At 51.2% G+C, this 20,545-nt stretch overlaps 1 protein-coding gene across 5 annotated transcripts in view; it reads right to left on the minus strand.

Moving 5' to 3' along the window:
- Positions 1-18,823, minus strand: part of SRL (sarcalumenin) — a 67,275-nt gene extending 48,452 nt beyond the window's left edge. The window contains exons 1-3 of one of the 5 annotated variants that reach the window (XM_063717061.1): positions 18,588-18,823; positions 11,908-11,996; positions 11,321-11,672 (exon numbers count right to left, since the gene is read on the minus strand). In XM_063717061.1, the coding sequence (XP_063573131.1) occupies positions 11,321-11,342 (22 nt within the window). In that variant the 5' untranslated portion in view covers positions 11,343-11,672; positions 11,908-11,996; positions 18,588-18,823. 5 annotated transcript variants of the gene reach the window in all.
- Between the last annotated feature and the right edge of the window lie 1,722 nt (positions 18,824-20,545).

The raw sequence follows: 20,545 nt of genomic DNA on the forward strand, positions 1-20,545 counted from the left end.
ACCAGCCTGAGCAACATAGTGACATAGTGAGACCATGTATCTACAAAAAATAAAATTAGCTGGGTGTGGTGACACATGCCTGTAGTCCCAGCTACTCTGAAGGCTGAAATGGGAAGATCGCTTGAACCCAGGAAGTTGAGGCTGCAGTGAGCTATGATTGCACCACTGCACTCCAGCCTGGGAGACTAAGTGAGACCTTATCTCAAAAAAATAAATAAAAATTAAAAAGAGAGAGGGGACTATGGTCATCGTCTGGGTAACTCAGGCCACGTATCCACCGCGCCAATTTCCACTTAAAAAAGCTGACCCTGGGCCGGGTGCGGTGGCTCACGCCTGTAATCCCAGCACTTGGGAGGCCGAGGTGAGTGGATCACGAGGTCAGGAGATCGAGACCAGCCTGACCAGCATGGAGAAACTCCATCTCTACTAAATATACAAAATTAGCCGGGAGTGGTGGAGCATGCCTGTAATCCCAGCTACTCAGGAGGCTAAGGCTGGAGAATCACTTGAACCCGGGAGGCAGAGGTTGTGGTGAGCCAAGATCGTGCCACTGCACTCCAGTGTAGGCAACAAGGGCAAAACTCCATCTCAAAAAAATAAATAAAATTAAAAACAAAAGTTAAAAAAAAGAAAAATCTTTTCTCAGCCAGGTGCACTGGTTCACGCCCATGGGAAGCCAAGGCAGGTGGATCACTTAAACCCAGGGATTTGAGACCAACCTGAGCAACACAGTGAGTCCTGTCTCCCCCATAAAAAACAAAATTCGCTGGGCATAGTGTAGTCCTGGCTACTCGGGAGGCTGAGGTGGGAGGATTGCTTGAGCCCAGGAGGTGGAGACTGCAGTGAGCCTTGATCAACCACTGCACTCCAGCCTGCGCGACAGAGTGAGTCCCTGTCTAAAAAAATAAATAAAAAGAAAAGGTAAACAAAAAAATTTTCTCTACCTCGGTAAACCCATCTGCTTTTAAGTTACTGTTGCTGGCCTTTATTTATCCCAAACTTAATTTTTAAAAGTTTCTATGTCTAAAGATGTTGCCTCCTCGTCCTCACTAAATACCCTCAAACCCTCCTCATCAGTCAGGGACCTCCTGGTTGTCAGAAGCAACAGCTCCTCTCCCTCAGCATCTCTGTGATATTTAATCCTGCCAGCCACCCGCCTTTCTTCTAGAAGACCTGGGCTTGCAGGTCACTGTCTCTTCTTGGGTCCCTTCCTATCTTTCTGAAATTCATTTATCTTCTTCCTCTTCCTACTCCTCAAACTCAGCATTGATCAAGGATCGGTCCTTGAATCTTTGTCTCTCCCTGGTACAGCTCCATGGGTGAGCTCAGAGCCTCCCTCTCATCTTTACGTAAATGAATCTCACTCCTAAATGCCCTGATCTGACTTCCCTCCTAAGCTCCAGTCCTGCCTTTCTAACCCCTGCCACCTCCTTCCAGATGCCCCACAATTAGCCAATCTTCATAATGACCCAAACTGAACTTTTTTTTTTTTTTTGAGACAGAGTCTTGCTCTGTTGCCCAGACTGGAGTGCAGTGGCGCGATCTCAGCTCACTGCAACCTCTGCCTCCCAGGTTCAAGCAATTCTCCTGCCTCAGCCTCCCAAGTAGCTGGGATTACAGGCGCATGCCACTACGCCCGGCTAATTTTTTGTATTTTTAATAGAGACGGGGTTTCACCCTATTAGTCAGGCTGGTCTCGAACTCCTGACCTCGTGATCTGCCCTCCTCAGCCTGCTGAAGTGCTGCAATTACAGGTGTAAGCCACCGTACCCGGCCATGAACTTTTTTTTTTTTTTGAGACAAGGTCTCACTCTGTTGCCCAGGTTGGAGTACAATAGTGCAATCACAGCTCACTGCAGCCTCAGCCTACCCAGCTCAAGCGATCCTCCTGCCTCAACCTCCCAAGTAGCTGGGACTACAGGCACCCACCACCATGCCCAGTTCATTTTTTCTATTTTTTGTCTTATTTTCTATGTTGTCCAGGCTGGTCTCAAACTCCTGGGCTCAGGCCATCCTCCTGCCTCTGCCTCTCAAAGTGCTGGGATTACAGGTGTGAGCTACTTCACCCAAGCCCAAACTGGACTCAAAATCTGTTCCTCTCTTATGTTCCCAGTCTATTTTTCTGGCAAGATCATTCTCCCAGTGACCTCCACGGAACCTGTAAGGGTCCCCTCCCCCGGCCTGACTCCCAGGCTGGGAAGGCCAGGGATTCTACACCAGCTATCAGCTGGGTCCACCCCTTCTCTCCACTCCCAACCCCTCGCCTGGGTCCACACTCCCTCACCTATCTCTCTGGAATGGCTGACTAATCAGTCTCCCCTCTCCCTACTCTTCCTACAAACAACTGCCAGATGGATCTTCCCTGAGCCCTTGGTGGTGACCCGCTGCCCACAGACCAAAGCCCTGCTTAGCCTAACAAGGCCCTTCACACTTCAGCCCCAACCTTGCCTTCCAAACATGTCCCGCCACCCCACTTCCACCTGTCCGCCTTCATGCGAGACAGAACAGTGCTCCCCTTTCCTGGGTCTCACCAGAGCCCCGTTGCTCTGGCACCGTGAGTTTGCTCATCTTGTTCCCTCAACTCAGAATTCCCTTCCTGCCATCCTTCTGTTCTGAATCCTGCTTTCTTCAAGGCCCAGCTCAAATATTCCCTCATCCGTAAAACCTTTTCTGATCTGATCCACTCAGCTCAAGATGGTCTCCACCCTGCCTTCAATCCCACCTTGCTTTTCCTGTGCTTCCCCAATGACACTGATGTGTGTCCCGTTTGACTAGATTCAGTTACGTGCAAGGCAGAAGACGCCTCCTCTCCCCTACTGGACTATAAGCACTGAGGACAAAATGCCTGTCTCAATTCCCCTAGTACCATACCTCAAAAACAGCAGGGATGCAGCAAACGAGGGATGGGTTCATGAACGATGGAACGCGTTGAGGTGTTTGAATGAGAGGGTTGCACACACGAGCCATGTTTACAGGTAAGGACTTACGCTGCGATGCGGCCTGGATTTGGGTTTGGGGCAGGGCATGTGCCCAGGAGAGAGAGCTAAGTCAGCCCAGGCGCTCCATCCCACAGCCACGGCCCTCCCTGCTCCCCACTGCCCCAGCTGCCTGCCTTGTTCCAGCCAGGATGCACAGGGCCTAGCCCTGTCCTTAGCCTGCAGGCCAGGTCAGAGAACGGAAGCAGCTGTCCTCCTCCTGAGTCCATAGGCTGACTCTCCCCAGCCCACTACACCCAAGCAGGCATCAAACAGCCAGCTGGATGCTACCGGCCTCATCTGGACCTCCCTGTGGGGGATAAGTGGGTAAAAGCACTGGCCAAGGAGTGGAAAGGACTGAATTCCAGCTCTGGCCTGCCATGAACTCACTGTTTGACCTTCACTGTAATACCCGGATATGGGAAAAAATCAGCAGTTCCTAAACAGCAGTTCCACAGGCCACCATGCCAGGTGCTACTTTTTTTTTTTTTTTTTTTGCCTTGAGACAAGGTCTCGCTCTGTCACCCAGGCTGGAGTGCAGTGATGCAATCACAACTCACTGCAGCCTGACCTCCCAGGTTCATGTGATCCTCCCATCTCAGCCTCTTGAGTACCTGGGACCACAGGCATGCACCCCTACACCCAGCTATTTTTTTTTTTTTTTTTTTTTTTTTTTTTTTTTTTTTTTTTAGAGACAGGGTCTCACTATGTTGTCCAGACTGGTCTCAAATTCTTAGCTTCAAGCGATCCTCCCATCTTGGCTTCCCAAAGCGCTGGGATTACAGGTGTGAGCCACTGTGTCTGACCAACGTGTCACTTTCTTGAGGGATGTGTTCATGAGCACGACCCAGTCTAGTGCGTTCCAGGCTCACTGTGGGACCAGATGTGCCCCACGGGCTTGCCCAGCTGCACCAAATGAGGAGTCAGGGAACCAGCTGTGGGGAAAAGGCTTCTGGGGTCTGTTCTCTCCCCAAGACCCCTGAGCTTGCTACATTTTCTCAGCAGCCCTGCCACAGTGTATCCTAGCAGCTGGGCTGCCCTGATGAGGAAACTGGAGTGCTGGCCTCTTTCCAGAAATAACCAGCCAGGGGTGGGAGAGAAAGGGGCGGGGAAACGGCTTCCTGACCGTCACTGCGCCCTTGTCTCACATGGCGGGCGCTGAGCCGTGGGCCCTCACAGAGGGGCAGCCCCAGCATGCACCAGCCCCTCACCATCAGGGTGGCCGGGTGGGGCCAGGGCAGATGGGCAAGTCTGAAGCTAGGGCTGGAGGTGGAGGAAGGATGAGATGGACAAGAATCCCCAGATCCCCAATCTCTGTATCAAGCAACAAGAAGGACAACAGGAAGCAAAGAGATCCCAAATTCTCCCTTTAGCAATAAACACCAATGGCTTAAACCGGAAGAAATGAAATGCTTTCTCGGCAGACCTCGCTCTCCAGGGAAACCAAAAGCATAGCTCTTTGCCCTGCAAACTAGGGAAGCTCCCCCAGGACGGTCTTATCCACTGCACCCTTTCTCCTCCTTTCACACTCACCCTACAGGGAGAGAGGGGCTTGGGAGTGCAGGCAGGGTCTGTCACAGAGAGACGGGCTGAGGAAAGGAGAGGACCCTGGCCCGGGTGTGCCTGTCACTGATGTGCTGTCTGACCTCGGAAAAGTCTTCCTGTTTCTCTGGGTTTCCTTCCCTTCCCTGGACGGCGGGGAGACTGATCGAATCATTGCTAGGGGAGTTTCCCACTGCTTTAAGGAGGAACAGCCTCAAGCCGGGACTCCCAAAGAGGAGGGCCCGGTGGGTACAAAGGCCCGAGTGCAGCAGGTCAGGAGGTGGAAACCGGGAAGGCCCCACCTGGCTGCTCCTTCCCCATCCTGGCATGGGCATGAGCGATGGGTGGTCAGTGACGGAGGGGCGCTTGTCTCCTCACAGGGAGGCGAGAAGGAGGGCTGCAGAGCACACCACCCCAGGCCAGAGCAGCACGGGAGCAACAAGGAGGAAAAGCCGGAGGAGAAGCTCTGTGGGGTCCCCGGCCTAGGAAGCAGATGGGAGTGCTGAGCGGGAATATCTGCTGCCACCCAGCCAAGGAGCAAGCATGATAGGGAGGGAAGTTAGTACACAGCGGAGAGATGAGGGAAAGAGGTCAGGAGCCAAGATGTGACCTTTGGGTGGAGCGGTATTTACCGGGGTGGCACAATTCTGAGGGGGGAATCACCTAGTAGGAAAGACTGTCATGATGGGGGCGTGAGGAAGCCACCTTGTGGGTTAGAACCTGCCGGTGGATGCAGGAGGAAGCCTCTTCTGGGGTATACAGTCCACAGTGGGGCAGAGTCCTGATAAAATCCACCACGGTGGATGAAACCCACAGCCCAAGCGCTGAGCAGGAGCAAGGAGAGAGGGAAGCTTTACGCCAGAGGTTGGGCCAGGGGCAGACACATGCTGTGGGACCGAGGAAGGAAAGACAGCAGACAGAAGGGACCTTTGCACAAGCACCTGCCTGCGTCCTTTCCCCACGACAAGAGCCCCCAGCGAGGCCTGCAGAACATTCCAGATGGCCAGTTCCCTCGGTGGGAGGAAAGATAAAGGATGTCCCTAAAAGGCCAAAAATTCCTGGGGCCCAGCGTGTAGCAGCCCAGCAGCTGGGGCTGGGGGGCAGCAGAGGAGGGGCCACGAAGGGAGAGGGTGGCAGTGGCTTGGGGCTCCGGATCCAATTACGCGGCTGTTTCCATACTTAGCCGCCTGACAGCCGCCTGGAATACTCAGCACTCAAGCCGCTGCAGCCCTGCAGAGCCCAAATTAACTCAAGGACAGACAAGGGCAGGGCCCAGCAGCACATGCAGTGGCCGGAGCCCCCCACCTTACATCTTGAGTCCGCGAGAAATAGCTTTTGTTCCCACGCACTGCCTGCTCTCCTTGCAGGGACTGTGCCCCTGCAACCCCCTATTCAACCTCAAAGACCTGAGAGGCTGCACTCTGGGCCTCTCCAGTCCCAGGTACGGACCTAGACTCAGAGCCCAGCTGGGGGGAAGACTGCCGAGTCATGAAAAGACTCGGTGGGCAGTCCGGATCCTAGGGGGATCTCCAGAGCACCTCCCTAAAAGCATTCCCCAGGGGAACCTGGCCTCAGGAACCTTAGCAACAAGAGAGGTGGCAAAACAATCTGGCATCTCCTCCACAGCCTATAGATAACCCCCATGCTGCAACCCAAGCCACCACCTCTGCTACCCAAAGTGCTGAGATGTCAAAGGGAAGCCTCAGCACACAGAGCCAAGCCCCTTTTCTGATGGAAGTCCCCACCCTGAGCAGAGGCTCTACTCCAGAACGGGCCCCGTTCCTCTTCTGAATTGCATCCAATTCTGTTTCCAGCCCAACCGCCAACTCTATTTCCGATCTTATCCCAAACCAACTCCACTTCTATCTCACTGCTCCCAAAACGGTCCCCACCTTTGCCCACTGTATCCCCCTCTGTCCACCCAAACCCAGGTCTCTTGCCCGAGTGGGGCCTCCGCCTTATCTCCCACCAGGTGGGAGGGTCACCTCAACGACCTCCAGCTCCCAGACTGTGCTATTTTGTCCGTCTCAGAGGCTCCCCCGTCTTGACTTTGAGGGCCCTCTTTCCCACATCTACTGGCCAGACTCCTCTCTGACCCTAGCTCTGTTTGCCATTCCCACTTCCTCTGGCCTCCCTGAGAGCCCCGCAACTGCACTGCTTCTCAGCAGCACCCAGCTCTTTCTCTGAGGCCCCAGGCCCGGGGAAAAGAGAAGGGTAAGAAGACACCAGCCAAGAGCCAGGGTTTGCCGTCAGCCCCGACCCCCTACCCCACCCATGGTAGACAGAAAACCTTGAAGGAAGCGTGGGGGTGCAGTCTGGGCTGGGTCATGCTGGGAGGGGCCCTACCTGCTTGTCCTGAGAACAGGAGCGAGGCCAGGAGGCAGCCGAGCAGGACCAGCGCCTTCATGGTGACTGCCAAGAGAGCCCAGCTGCTCCTCGCCTCTATTTATACGGCCGGCCGTGGCAGCAGGCGGTGGAGGGAGGAGAGGGGTCACACAGTCACCAGGGCAACTAGGAGGGCGTGATGGGGAAGCAGCCCAGACCCCAGAAGGCTGTGCAGAGGCTCAGGCTGCGCCACTGCTGTCCCAGCTGCCAGGCCCCAGAAGGCAGGGCTGTGGCTGGATTCTCTTCCCCCCAACCCCTGCAGCCCTAGGATCACATGACACGGGTCACAGGGCGTGGGTGACAGGCATAAAATGGAGCATCCCTTGGGCTCAGGCGGTGGAGCTGGGAATCTCAGCCTTCCCAGAACTTGCGATAACTTGACCTGAAGTCTGGGCAGGTTAAGGACCTTGACACGCCTGCACTGGAAGGAGGAAGTTGTAAGGCCACGCAAAAGAAATCCTATTTAACAGCCACTGATCCACATGCTAGAGAGTGATCAGCTACGGCAAACCCGCAACATGTGACCTCTGAGGTCCAAGGCTGCAGCCCTGGAACAACCTTCCCAGCCTCTAGAAGACAGAGAGCACAGACCAGAGGGAGAGGGGCACGCTGAGACACAAGCTGAGGCTGTGGTGTAATCTGGAGGATGGAGCAACAGATATCCATTTCCAATGGCCCAGGGGTTCCAGAACATTCAGTCACCTCTGCAAAGTGCTTTTTTGTTTGTTTGTTTTTGATAGAGGATCTCACTCTGTCACCCAGGCTGGACTGCAGTGGCACAATCATCGCTCACTGCACTCGACCTCCCAGGCTCAATCAATCCTCCAACTCAGCCTCCCAAGTAGCTAGGACAATAGTCCCACCATGCTGTACTAATTTTTAAAAATTTTTTGTAGATGGCCCAGAGAGCCAGTTTTAAGAAGCCAAGGGAAAGCAGGCACTTGCTTGTCTGGTCGGGGTATGGTGTCACTGTGTGGGGAAGAGGTAGAAGCCAGCCTTGGAGGAACGGAACTAAATCAGGACCAGGTAGTGGCTCATACCTGTAATCCCAGCACTTTGGGAGGCCGAGGCAGGTGGATCACCTGAGGTCAGGAGATTGAGACCAGCCTGGCCAACATGGTGAAACCCCATCTCCACTAAAAATACAAAAATTACTAGGTGTGGTGGCGGGTGCCTGTAATCCCAGCTCCTCAGGAGGCTGAGGCCGGAGAATCACTTGATCCCAGAAGGCGAAGGTTGCCATGAGCCAAGATTGCACCACTGACTCTAGCCTGGGCAACAGAGCGAGACTCTGTCTCAAAAAAAAAAAAAAAAGAATTAGGCATCTGGTAGGCGCTTGACTTTTTTTTTTTTTTTTTAATCTTTTTTAAGAGACAGGGTCTCTCTCTGTCACCCCAGCTGCAGTAGTGACACAATCATAGCTCACTGCAGCCTTGAACTCCTGGGCTCAAGCCACCCTCTCACCTCAATCTCCGAGGGGCTGGGAATACAGGTGTGCACCACATCTGGCTAATTTTTTTGTTTGTACAAACAGGGTCTTCCTATGTCACTCAGGCTGGTCTCCAACTCCTGGGCTCAAGCGATCTTCCTGTCTAGACCTCCCAAAGCACTACGATTACAGGCATGAGCTACTGCTTTTTCAAAGACAAGGTCTTGGGCCTTTTCCTGTCGGAAGTCCCCTCTCTCTCACTAAGGAAGGAGCTGTTTTTCTTTCTCTTTCTTTTGCCTATTAAACCGCTGCTCCTAAACTCCTCATGTGTGTCTGTGTCCTAAATTTTCTTGGCGTGAGACAATGAACCCCAGGTATTTACCCCAAACAATGTAGCTGCTTCATGTTGGGAACCTCATCTGGGATCCCAAGGTACAACACTCATCAAAACGAGTCAAGAAAACTTATTGTGAACTATTTACAGCCTTTAATAATTGAATAAGGTATACTCCTGTGAAGAAAATTTGGAGCATGTTGGTTTCTCTCTGCCTTGTTTCTCTGGAATCTGGAAACTATCTCAACATCTGGTGGAGGCAAACCAGTGTTACAACCCATCAGAATGGCTGACAGTAATCAAACTCTAAACGGTGCTGCAGACAGAACCACGCATGGACATGCCTTTTTTCCGAGGACCCTTAGCTCGACCCCAGGAGGAGCCCTTAGCTTGACCCCAGGAGGAGCCCTTAGCTTCTGTTCCCCACACAATACTCCTTTTAAGCATGAAGTAGCCAGAAAGAGTCATCATCAAACAACCCCTAAGAGCAGTTAGGGTTACCACTCCAGAGTGGGGAATGATACAGGAGTTAAGAAGAAATTACTTAGATAGTGAGGATACAGAAGTCCTCAGTAAGGTTTTCCTTTTACTGAAAAGCAGCCCCAAATCATTTTCCTTTCCAACAAAGAGTAGGCTGTAAAATCAAGCTGTAGACATAGATGCAGGCAGTTGTGCCAATCATGTTCAAAATGGCAGTTCCATCTTCCCTTCTCTGCCAGCCACGTGCACAGTTAAGGAGCAGACAAGATGGCGCTGGCCAAGGGGAAAGTTCATTTGCATGATAAGATTAGAGAGAGGAGGTCAGCCTTCCCCCCACCCCAGCGCTATGTAAACATCATACCTGACTGAACCAATCTGTGCACCCTATGTAAATCAGACACCACCTCCTCAAGCCTGACTATAAAATCCGGTGCATCCGCTGCTGGTGGCCTTTTCCTTTCAGAAGTCCCCTCTCTCTCACTGGAGACAGCTGTTTTCCTCTCTCTCTTTCTTTCTCTTTCTTTTGCCTATTAACCCTCTGCTCCTAAAAATTAAAAAAATAATAAAAATAAAAAATTTTTAAAATAAAGATGAGATCTCACTGTGTTGCCCAGGCTCCTCTCAACCTCCCAGGCTCAAGTGATTCTCCCATCTCGGCCTCCTGAGTAGCTGGGACCACAGGAGTGAGCCACCATGCCCAGCTCAGCTCAGCTCAGCTCAGCCTTCAGACAGAAGCTGCCAGAGCCCTCAGCCTAAAAGTCCCCAGCCCCATTTTCAGAAGCCGTGCATCGCTAGGCACACCTGCTCCTGACTGTCTCAGACTGACATTCCTCAGATGACTGGGGAGGAAATGTGTTTGAGAACAAGACGTGAGGCAGGAGAAAAACCATGTAGCCCAGCTACCCCTTTCCAATGGTCCCATTTCTGATGCCCTGGAGCCAGAGTCTGCCAGCTGCTTCTGTAAGGGGCCAGGCAGTAAATAGTTTAGGTTTTGTTGGCCATCTGCAACTCTTCCACTCTGCCTGTGTAGCTAGAGCAGCTGGCAACACAGAGATGAATGGATGTGGATGCATCCTGATAAAACTTTATTATAAAAAAGAGGCAGCAGGCTGGTTCCAAGCTGTAGTTTGCAGATCTCTGCCCATACTCTAGGGAAATCATTTGGTGAATTACTTTGTAAAGCAGAAAATTCCTTGGTAAAGGATCACCCATATCAGTGCTTTATGAATCTGGGTTTTCCTACGTCTGGCTGCTTCATGTGGGGGTTCAGAGCTAGAAAGGGGAAGGTGGTGCAATATCTTGGGGCCAGGGGATGACATGTATGTAACAAGGCTGCTGTGGATTTGAGCCTGGGAGCACATGCTCCAGGGAGAAATATGTGAGGAGTTTCTTAATCTTTTTTTTTTTTTTTTTTTTTGAGACAGGGCCTCATTCTGTTGCCCAGGCTAGAGTGCAGTGGCACAATCATAGCTCACTGCAGCCTCGACCTCCTGGGCTCAAGCAAACCTCCTACCTCAGCCTCCAAGCGGCTGGGACTATACACCTGGCCATTTTTTCTTTTTCTTTTTGTAGCAACAAAGTCTACCCACGTTGCCCAGGCTGGTCTCAAACAATCCTCCTGCCTTGGCCTCCCAAAGTGCCAGGATTATAGGCGTGAGCCTGACAAGAAGAGTTTCTGGGGGGAAAGAAGTAGGTTTAACCCTGAAAAACTTCCTCCAATCAAATGAGAAGAGGTCCCCAGAAGCGGCAAGTCAACGTCACAGTCACGAATGTTTATTTGGAGGACCTGACAGCCAGGTCTCAATTGCTGAAGTGTTGCCACAAGAAGAAAGTATTAGGCTTGTCTTGTGTGGTTCCTGAGGGCAAGGCCAGGTTTGATGGGCAAGGGCGACAAGAAACCCATTTTAGCTCAAGGTAAAGGAGGATGTTCAGGTTGAAGCTGCCCAGGAGAGGAACAGGACGGCTGATAAAGAAGTGTCCTGTCCCTGCATGGGTTCCAGCAGAGGCCAGGTATGCAGGGAGGGGCACTGCTCAAGTGCTTTCCCTCCCTGCTTGTGCTTAGTCTGATTCTAGGGAAGACTCTAGGGCTGGTGCCTCCTGGAGGCCCTCCGCCTCTGTCCCTACACCATTTCCTCCGGAATTCCGGCCTCACTGGTTTCTGCGGGAGGCGCTTACCTGCATCAAGCCTGGCCCGCATCCTTGTCTCAGGAATGTGGGCTGTCTCTAGGGTGGTGAGGGATTTATCCAGCAAGCAGCGTCCTTGAGATGAGGCTGCATCTGCCAGCGGGCATCTGGGTGGGCAGGGACTCTTGGAAAGCCAGAAGATGTGAAGGAAAGGAGAGCTTTTGCATGCCGCATCCCAGCCGTTTCAGCAAGGGTCTTGGGGGAGGGTCTGCATGAGGCTCCTCACCTGCTTCCTTTTTTCCGCTTCACTCGCAGAGGGTTGCTCCTCTCAAAGCTCAAAGTGCTCCTCTTCTCTGATGGAGAAAATCCCTGGGGCAGGGCTCACAGCCACACGTCTGTGATCCTGGGGAAGACACGGACCTCAGTTGTCAAACAGGGCAGCCGGCCTCATAGAACTGCTGTGACGGACATGGGAGATGCTAGAGGGGTAGATATTTTAACATTTCACTGAGTTGTAACCCACATGCTGCAGGACACAGGTCATGAGTATGAGCTCACTGAATTATCACAAAGCATGAAGAGCAGGTGATGGTGGGGATGGGGAGTGAAGATGATAAGAAAGGCCACAGCCCCTTTACCGTTCTGGGCACGCACTTCCTGTGGCTCAGTCCCTCTTTGGCAGCTGACTTGTTATATCATGCCACACCTCAAACGGTTCCTCGAGGGGCTAGGAAAATCAGATTGAACAAGACAATTCAGGCCTCTGAATCCATTTGGTACTCAAGACTGACCCAGCATTAACATGTAACCCTCACTGAAATATTGTCCCATTTATCTTAGAAATCACAAGTTATCTGAGCCTAGGAGTTTGAATTGCAGTGAGCTATGATCATGCTACTGCACTCAGCCTGGGCAACAGAATGAGACCCCATCCTTAAAATAAAATAATAAAAAAAAGGATATGAAAAAAAAAAAAAAAAGAAATCACAAGTTATCTGTCTTAGAGGGACCCAAATTCCCACCCAAGCAGAAATCCCTTAACCACCAGCCATCCAGCCTCTGAATACTCCCAGCAACAGAGAGCTCACTACCAGAGAGCTACAGCTCTGCTGTTCTGAAGACTGTAGGGCCTAGAACTAGCCACAGTGCTCCAGGTCTCCTCCCAACTTCTAAGTCTCAACTTTCGGCCAGAAGCCAGGAACAGGCCAGGCGCGGTGGCTCACGCCTGTAATCCCAACACTTTGGGCGGCCGAGGCAGGTGGATCACTTGAGTGTTGCAGGCCGAAAGAGTGAGAGTCATGATCAACTCAGTATACCACTGGAGGCTACATGAGTAAACAGCAAACTGTTCTCATGAAAGCAGGATGCTGGCAAACTGACAAACTGCGTCTGCCACCCAGAAGGAATGCTGAGGGCAGTCACGACCCAGGCACAAGTGTTTCTTGTAATGAGATAATGTGAACCTGTGATCAATCAAGCAGCTGACTAATTGTTACCTCCTCCTCCCTGCTCTTTCTACCCAATGAATATGAAGGGTGGTAGAGGCTCAAGGCAGCTGCGCTTGCTCACTAGAAACAGGGAGCGCTCTTCTTCTTCCCCTGGCCCCTTCCTTTAAAACCGTTTCTTTTGTTTTAAGTTTTCATTTCTACATTCGTCCCCCTTCGTTTAGTCCCGTGGTAACCGTGGCAAACCGCGGCACTTGAGGTCAGGAGTTTGAGACCAGCCTGGCCAACATGGAGAAACCCCATCTCTACTAAAAATACCAAAGTTAGCCAGGCGTGGTGGTGCACACCTGTAATCCCAGCTACTCAGGAGGCTGAGGCAGGAGAAATGCATGAACCCAGGAGGCAGAGCCGAGTAAGCCAAGTATCGTGCCTCTGCACTCCAGCCTGGGTGACAGAGTGAGACTCCATCTCAAACAAAAAAAAAAAAAAAAAAAAAAAAAAAAAGCCAGGGACATGCACCACAAGGATCCCACGGAGAATGAGCACCACCTCTCTCCTGATCGCAACCAAGCCACCCCCTGCTAACCCTTATACCTGACATCTCCTTCTCCTACAAGAGAACAGCAGATACAGGGTCTCACTCTGTTGCCCGGGCCGGAGTGCAATGGCGTGATCTCAGCTCACTGAAACCTCCACCTCCTGGATTCAAGCAATTCTCCTGCCTCAGCCTCCTGAGTAGCTGGGATTACAGGCGCACACCACTACAGTCCAGCTAATTGTTTTGTATTTTTAGATGGGGTTCCATCATGTTGGTCAGGCTGGAGAACAGCAGAGTTTTGTCAATTCTCTTTGCAACCAGAACGTTCAGAGCACTGTCTACATCTCCCACAAGGCAGGAGACAATAGGAGAGATAATAAATGTGTATCAACAGACTAATCTCTCATGTGTGTGGCACCTGCAACCCCTGCAACCTGCAGAGATGACCTGCCTATTTATTGAGGCCATCCACCAAGACAGCCGGCACCCTGGGGAAAACTTGACTTGGGCCCCCTAATTCAGGCAACTTTGCAGCTGTCATTCTTAGCTCCTAATTTTTTATTTATTTATTTTTATTTATTTATTTTTTTTTTGGAGACAGAGTCTTGCTCTGTCGCTCAAGCTGGAGTGCAGTGGCGTGATCTCGGCTCACTGCAAGCTCCACCTCCAGGGTTCAGGCAATTCTCCTGCCTCAGCCCCCTGAGTAGCTATGACTACAGATTTTTTGTATTTTGGTAGAGACGGGGTTTCACCGTGTTGCCCAGGCTGGTCTCGAACTCCTGAGCTCAGGCAATCTGCCTGCCTCAGCCTCCCAAAGTACTAGGATTACAGGCGTGAGCCACCACGACCAGCTTTTGTTGTTGTTGTTGTCGTTGTTGTTTTGAGATGGAGTCTCGCTCTGTTGCCCAGGCTGGAGTGCAGTGGCACGATCTCGGCTCACTGCAACCTCCACCTCCCAGGTTCAAGCGATCCTCCTGCCTCAGCCCCCCTAGTAGCTGGGATTACAGGCACGCACAACCATGCCCAGCTAATTTTTGTATTTTTAATAGAGACGGAGTTTCGCCATGTTGGCCAGGCTGGTCTTGAACTCCTGACCTTGGGTGATCCACCTGCCTTGGCCTCCCAAAGTGCTGGGATTATAGGTGTGAGCCACCATGCCCGGCCAGCTCCTTTTTTTCTCAATCAGGAGTGTGGTGAGAGGAGCTGCTTTGGGGAACTCATTCCTTTCTACAGCTGCCAGATTTAGAGCTGGTCCTGCCGCAGCCCCTAGTCCTATCCCCTCCTCTGTCAGCACAGGTTCTTGTCAATCAACAGAAGAAACTTGCAACTCAGCAGGGCAAGAGGAGAAAGGAGACCAAGGCAGAGGATGATATAACGCCATCCCTGCCCAGGACCTGCAGGGCAAGGGAGGCCAAGCCGGACAACTCAACAGAGTGAAAATGACAAATGCTACAAGGCCTTACAGCATCAAGGAAAGCACAGACAGACAGCTGGTTCAAGAAAGGACAGGAGGATGGACTAGGATGGAGGGGGAAGAGGGTGGAGACACAAAAAAATCTGAAGCTAAGGACAGCATGGCCAGCTGGCTCCAAGAGGCTGAGGATTTGCATGTGCTTTACATACTGGCCTGGGGCCAGTTAGTCAACCGATAAGGAGGCCAAGGTCACAGGAAGGGACCTCTCTTCCACTCAATAGCCCTTCAAACATCTAGCAGAGCTGGGGCATCGCTCTGCTGCACGGCCAAAGACACCCCCAAATCATGGCACCAAAGGCATGTTTTTATTGTAACCCACCCAGTACCAGAAAGACATAGAGATGGCCTTTCTCTATAAAATATAGCAAGAAAGCACGAACTGGAAGTACTAGTGGAAGAAAAACAGGAAGGCACACAATATGGAACCATTCGTAAGACTAATGGGAAAAAGTGACACCATATATTTCAGTCCCTCACATGTGTGTAACTTGACCACCTGCCCAATTCACTGTCCTTAAAATAAAAGCAAACCAAATGCTTGGGAGGAGTGAAATTATTTCAACTATTGAGACTCGGCAAGAATTTCTTCTGAGAATCCTCGTAAAGAGGAAACAGATACAGTGCAAGGTAATGACACTTGAGAACATTCTTAGAGCAGACATACATTTTCCATGAAGCTTATCCCTAATAGAGACTCTTAAAATAAGGCAGGGGACCAGCCAGGCGCGGTAGCTTACGCCTATAATCCCAGCACTTCAGGAGGCCAAGGCGGGTGGATCAGTTGAGGCCAGGAGTTGGAGACCAGCCTGGCCAACATGGCAAAATCCCGTCTCTACTAAAAATACAAAAATTAGCTGGGCACGGTGGCGCATGCCTGTAATCCCAGTTATTCGGGAGGCTGAGGCAGGAGGATCGCTTGAACCCGGGAGGCAGAGGTTGCAGTGAGCCAGGATAGCACTACTGCACTCCAGCCCGGGGGACAAAAGTTAAACGTCATCTCAAAAAAAAAAAAAAAATAGGGCAGGGGAGGCCACAGAGAACCAAGAATGCCCGGCCCCGCCTCAAAGAAATCACCCCCCAAGGAGGGTCCATGACACATGCTTAGGACACTTCTCCTGAACTGTCACCTTACATGCTGTTGGTAGGAGGGAAAATTGGTACCATGCATTTGGGGGATGGTAGCTACTAAAATCTAGTTATAATAGCCCTAAGTTGGAAACAACATAAATGTCCACCATGGGCCAGGTGCGGTGGCTTATGCCTGTAATCCCAGCACTTTGGGAGGCTGAGGTGGACGGATCACGAAGCCAGGAGTTCAAGACCAGCCTGACCAACATGGTGAAACCCTGTCTCTACCAAAAATACAAAAATTAGCAGGGTGTGGTGGTGCGTGCCTGTAATCCCAGCTACTCGGGAGGCTGAGACAGGAGAACGGCTTGAACCTGGGAGGCAGAGGCTGCAGTGAGCCGAGATTGAGCTATTGCACTCCAGCCTGGGCGACAGAGCAAGACTCCGTCTCAAAAATAAATAAATAAATAAATAAATAAATAAATAAATAAATAAATATGTCCACCACTAGGTGAATGGATAAACAAACTGTGGTCTATTCATACAATGGAATAGTACTTAGCAAGAAAAATGAACATTTATGTTTACATAAAAACATAAATAAATCTCAGAGACATTGTGTTGAGCAAAAGAAGCTAGACAAAAAGAACTTATGTGTTGTATGACTGATAAAAGCTTCTAGAACAGGCAAAACTCCAGCCCGGCCAACATGGTGAAACCCTATCTCCACTAAAAAATTGAAAAATTAGGCCAGGCACGGTGGCTCACGCCTGTAATCCCACAACTTTGGGAGGCCGAGGCGGGTGGATCACCTGAGGTCAGGAGTTCGAGACCAGCCAGGCCAACATGGTGAAACCCCGTTTCTACTAAACAAAAATTAGCTGGGCGTGGTGGCGGGCGCTTGTAATCCCAGCGACTCGGGAGGTTGAGGCAGAAGAATCATTTGAACCCAGGAGGCAGAGGTTGCAGTGAGCTGAGATCGTTCCACTGCACTCCAGCCTGGACAACAACAGTGAAACTCCATCTCAAGAAAAAAAAAAAAAAAAAATAGCCAGGCGTTGTGGCACACACCTGTGGTCCCTGTTACTCGGGAGGCTGAGATATGAGAATCACTTGAACCCAAGAGGTGGCGGTTGCAGTGAGCTGGGACCATGCCCCTGCACTCCAGCCTGGGCAACAGAGCGAGACCCTGTCTCAATCAATCAATACACAACAGAGAAAACTAATATACTGTGATAGGAATTAAAACCAAGGCCAGGTGTGGTGGCTCACGCCTGTAATCTCAGATCTTTGGGAGGCCGAGGTAGGAGGACTGCCTGAGGACAAGAATTTTCAGACCAGCTTGGGCAGCATGGTGAGACCTTGTTCCTATTTTTTAAAAAAAGAGAAGAAATGAAAACTATGGTGAGATTCCACCATACACCTACCAGAATACCTAAATAATGATAAATCTGACAATACGCAACTGGAACTCTCACAAAAATGGTAGAGAATAGAGAATTACATACACATACACATAAAACATTAAAAAACGGGTAAATCTGAGTAAGTCCCATGTACAGTACCAATGTCAATTACCTGGTTTCTATGCTAACTGTAGCTATGCAAGATGTTAACACTGAGGGATACTGGGTGATCTCCCTATACATCTCTTTAAAAAAAAAAAAAAAAAAAAAAAGAGGCCAAGAGCAGTGGCTCACGTCTGTAATCCCAGCACTTTGGGAGGCCAAGACGGGCAGATCACCTGAAGTCAGAAGTTTAAGACCAGCCTGGCCAACATGGTGAAACCCGTCTCTACTAAAAATACAAAAAAATTAGCTGGGCGTGGTGGCGCACACCTGTAATCCCAAATAACTCGGGAGGCTGAAGCAGAAGAATCACTGGAACCCGGGAGGCGGAGGTCCACTGCACTCCAGCCTGGGTGACAGAGCGAGGCTCTGTCTCAAAAAAAAATAGAGATGAGGTCTTGCTATGTTGTCCAGGCTAGTCTAGAAATCCAGGGCTAAAGCCATCTTCCCCCTTCAGCCTCTCTAGTAGCTGAGACTACAGGTTAGAACTACCAACCCAGGCTTCTCCCTGTACATTTCGATAATTATTTCAAAACTTAAAAATCTGAAAGAAAGCAAACTGCTTGATAGTGGCAGAAAGCAAGCATGAGGGGATTCTGGGGCTTGCTGGGGGTGTTGGCTACATGGGTGTATGTTCAGTTTGCGAAAATTCACGGAGCGCCTAAGTTATGCACCCTCTTCTGAATGTGTTACCCAGTACGCCAATAAAAGGCTTTTGGCCCCGGAGAGGTGGCTCACGCCTGTAATCCCAGAACTTTGGGAGGCCAAGGCGGGTGGAGCCCCTGAGGTCGGGAGTTCGAGATCAGCCTGACCAACATGGAGAAACCCCGTCTCTACTATAAGTACAAAATTAACCGGGCGTGGTGGCGCATGCCTGCAATCCCAGCTACTCAGGAGGCTGAGGCGGGAGGCTCGCTTGAGCCCGGAAGGTGGAGGCTGCAGTGAGCAGAGATGGCGCCACTGCACTCCAGCCTGGGCGACACAGCAAGACTCTTTTAAATAAAACAGGTTTTGTTGAGTGCTGCATTGATCCGGTCCCTCCCACGCCCCCTGTGCTTCACAAAAACGTCAGGTCCGCGCTCCGCCGCGGCGGTCTCCTCCTCCGCGGGTCTGACCCGGGACTCGGCAGAAAGACGAGCAGCTCCTTGGGGCCGGGCGTCTCCCATCGCACTCAGGTTGACACGGCAGTGTTTCGGATACTTTGGGTAAAAATTAAATGTCTTACGAAAAGTCCTGTCACCCGTTTCTTGATTACTTTTTACGGCGGCTTCCAGAACCTTTCGTCAGCGCGAGCTCCGTGCCCGGAGGCCGCCGTCACCTGCTCTCCGGGAAGGCCCTGGGCAGGCAGGCAGCGCGCTGAAGGAGTCCCGGAGCAGATCGTGCGTGAGAGCGCGCGGGCGCCAGGCGTGGGGGCGGGGCCAGACGAGCGTGCTGGCGGGAGCGCGCGCGCCATAGCCTGAGGCGTCTGGGAACATGCGCAACAAGGGGACGGGCGGGGCGAGTCCAGGAAGCGGCGGGGCCGCAGCCACGCCCCTGACTTCCGCCGCCTGCGGGTGAGACCGCCTACCATCCCCGGGCGCGCTTGAGCATACAGCGGGAGGTGGGATTCCCTTGGCCCGCCCCCAAGCCACGCCTCTGGCCTATGAGAACTGAGCTGTCCCGCAGGGACCGAGAGAGGAGCCTCCGCTTTCGCAGAGGCTGGGCGTTCCAGGCGCACTGCGCCCTCTGTTGATCCTCTTAGGAGCTGCGTGGGGACTGTCGGGCCTGCCGTTTCGCACCTGGCCGAAAGGGGTCGCTGTGCCGGGCCAGATCCTATGTAAATTTAGCTGGATAATCTCAGCAAGAGAAAATTGGCCGCAGTGTGCAAAGAAGCCAGGCTCAAAAGGCTGGGTTATCCCATTTATATGACATGTTGTCACAGGTAAGACTATAACAACATAGATCAGTGGCTCCTAGGGGCTGGGTTGACCACCAAGAGGCATGGGGGGCATTGGAAATGAAGGAACTAATTCATATCTTTTTTATTTTGCTTTGGTTTTACTTATTTATTATTTATCTATTTATTTATTTTTGAGACAGTTTCGCTCTTGTTGCCCAGGCTGGAGTCCAATGGCGCGATCTCGGCTCACCGCAACCTCCGCCTCCTGGGTTCAAGCGATTCTCGTGCCTTAGCCTCCCGAGTAGCTGGAATTACAGGCATGTGCCACCACGCCCGGTTAATTTTGTATTTTTAGTAGAGACAAGATTTCTCCATGTTGGTCAGGCTGCTGTCGAACTCCCGACCTCAGGTGATCCGCCCACCTTGGCCTCCCAAAGTGCTGGAATTACGGGCATGAGCCACCGCACCCAGCCTGTTTTTTTTTTTTTTTTTTTTATCATATCTTGATCATAGTGGTGGGTAGGAAACTATGCATTTGCGTGTAGGAAACACGCAAAACCAAAAATCAGAAAGTGTGACTTCTACTAAATGTAACTACTTTCATTTTTTATTTTTTATTTATTTTTTTATTTTTTTTTAAGATGGAGTGTCGCCCTGTCACCCAGGCTGGAGTGCAGTGGCGCAATCTCAGCTCACTGCAACCTCCACCTCCTGGGTGCAAGTGATTCTCCTGCCTCAGCCTCAGCAGTAGCTGGGACCACAGTTACTGGCATTCGCCACCATGCCCGGCTAATTTTTGTAGTTTTAGTAGAGATGGGGTTTCACCATGTTGGCCAGGCTGGTCTCAAACTCCTGACCTCAAGTGATCCGCTCACCTCGGCCTCTCAAACTGCTGGGATTACAGGCGTGAACCACTACTGTGCCCAGCCTAATTTTTGTATTTTAGTAGAGATGGGGTTTCACCATGTTGGCCAGGCTGGTCTTGAACTCCTGACATCACGTGATCAACCTGCCTTGGCCTCCCAAAGTGCTGGGATTACAGGTGTGAGCCACCACGCCCGGCCAACTACTTTAATTTTTTTTTTTATTATTACCCTTTAAGTTTTAGGGTACGGGTGGGGGTAGGGGGGAGGGATAGTATTAGGAGATATACCTAATGCTAAATTACGAGTTAATGGGGGTAGCACACCAGCATGGCACATGTATACATATGTAACTAACCTGCACATTGTGCACATGTACCCTAAAACTACTTTAATTTTTAAAAAAAGATATTAAAACCAGAAAGCAGGTGGTTGCCAGAG

This window comes from Pongo abelii, chromosome 18, assembly GCF_028885655.2.
Source record: "Pongo abelii isolate AG06213 chromosome 18, NHGRI_mPonAbe1-v2.0_pri, whole genome shotgun sequence".
NCBI lineage: Eukaryota > Metazoa > Chordata > Mammalia > Primates > Hominidae > Pongo > Pongo abelii.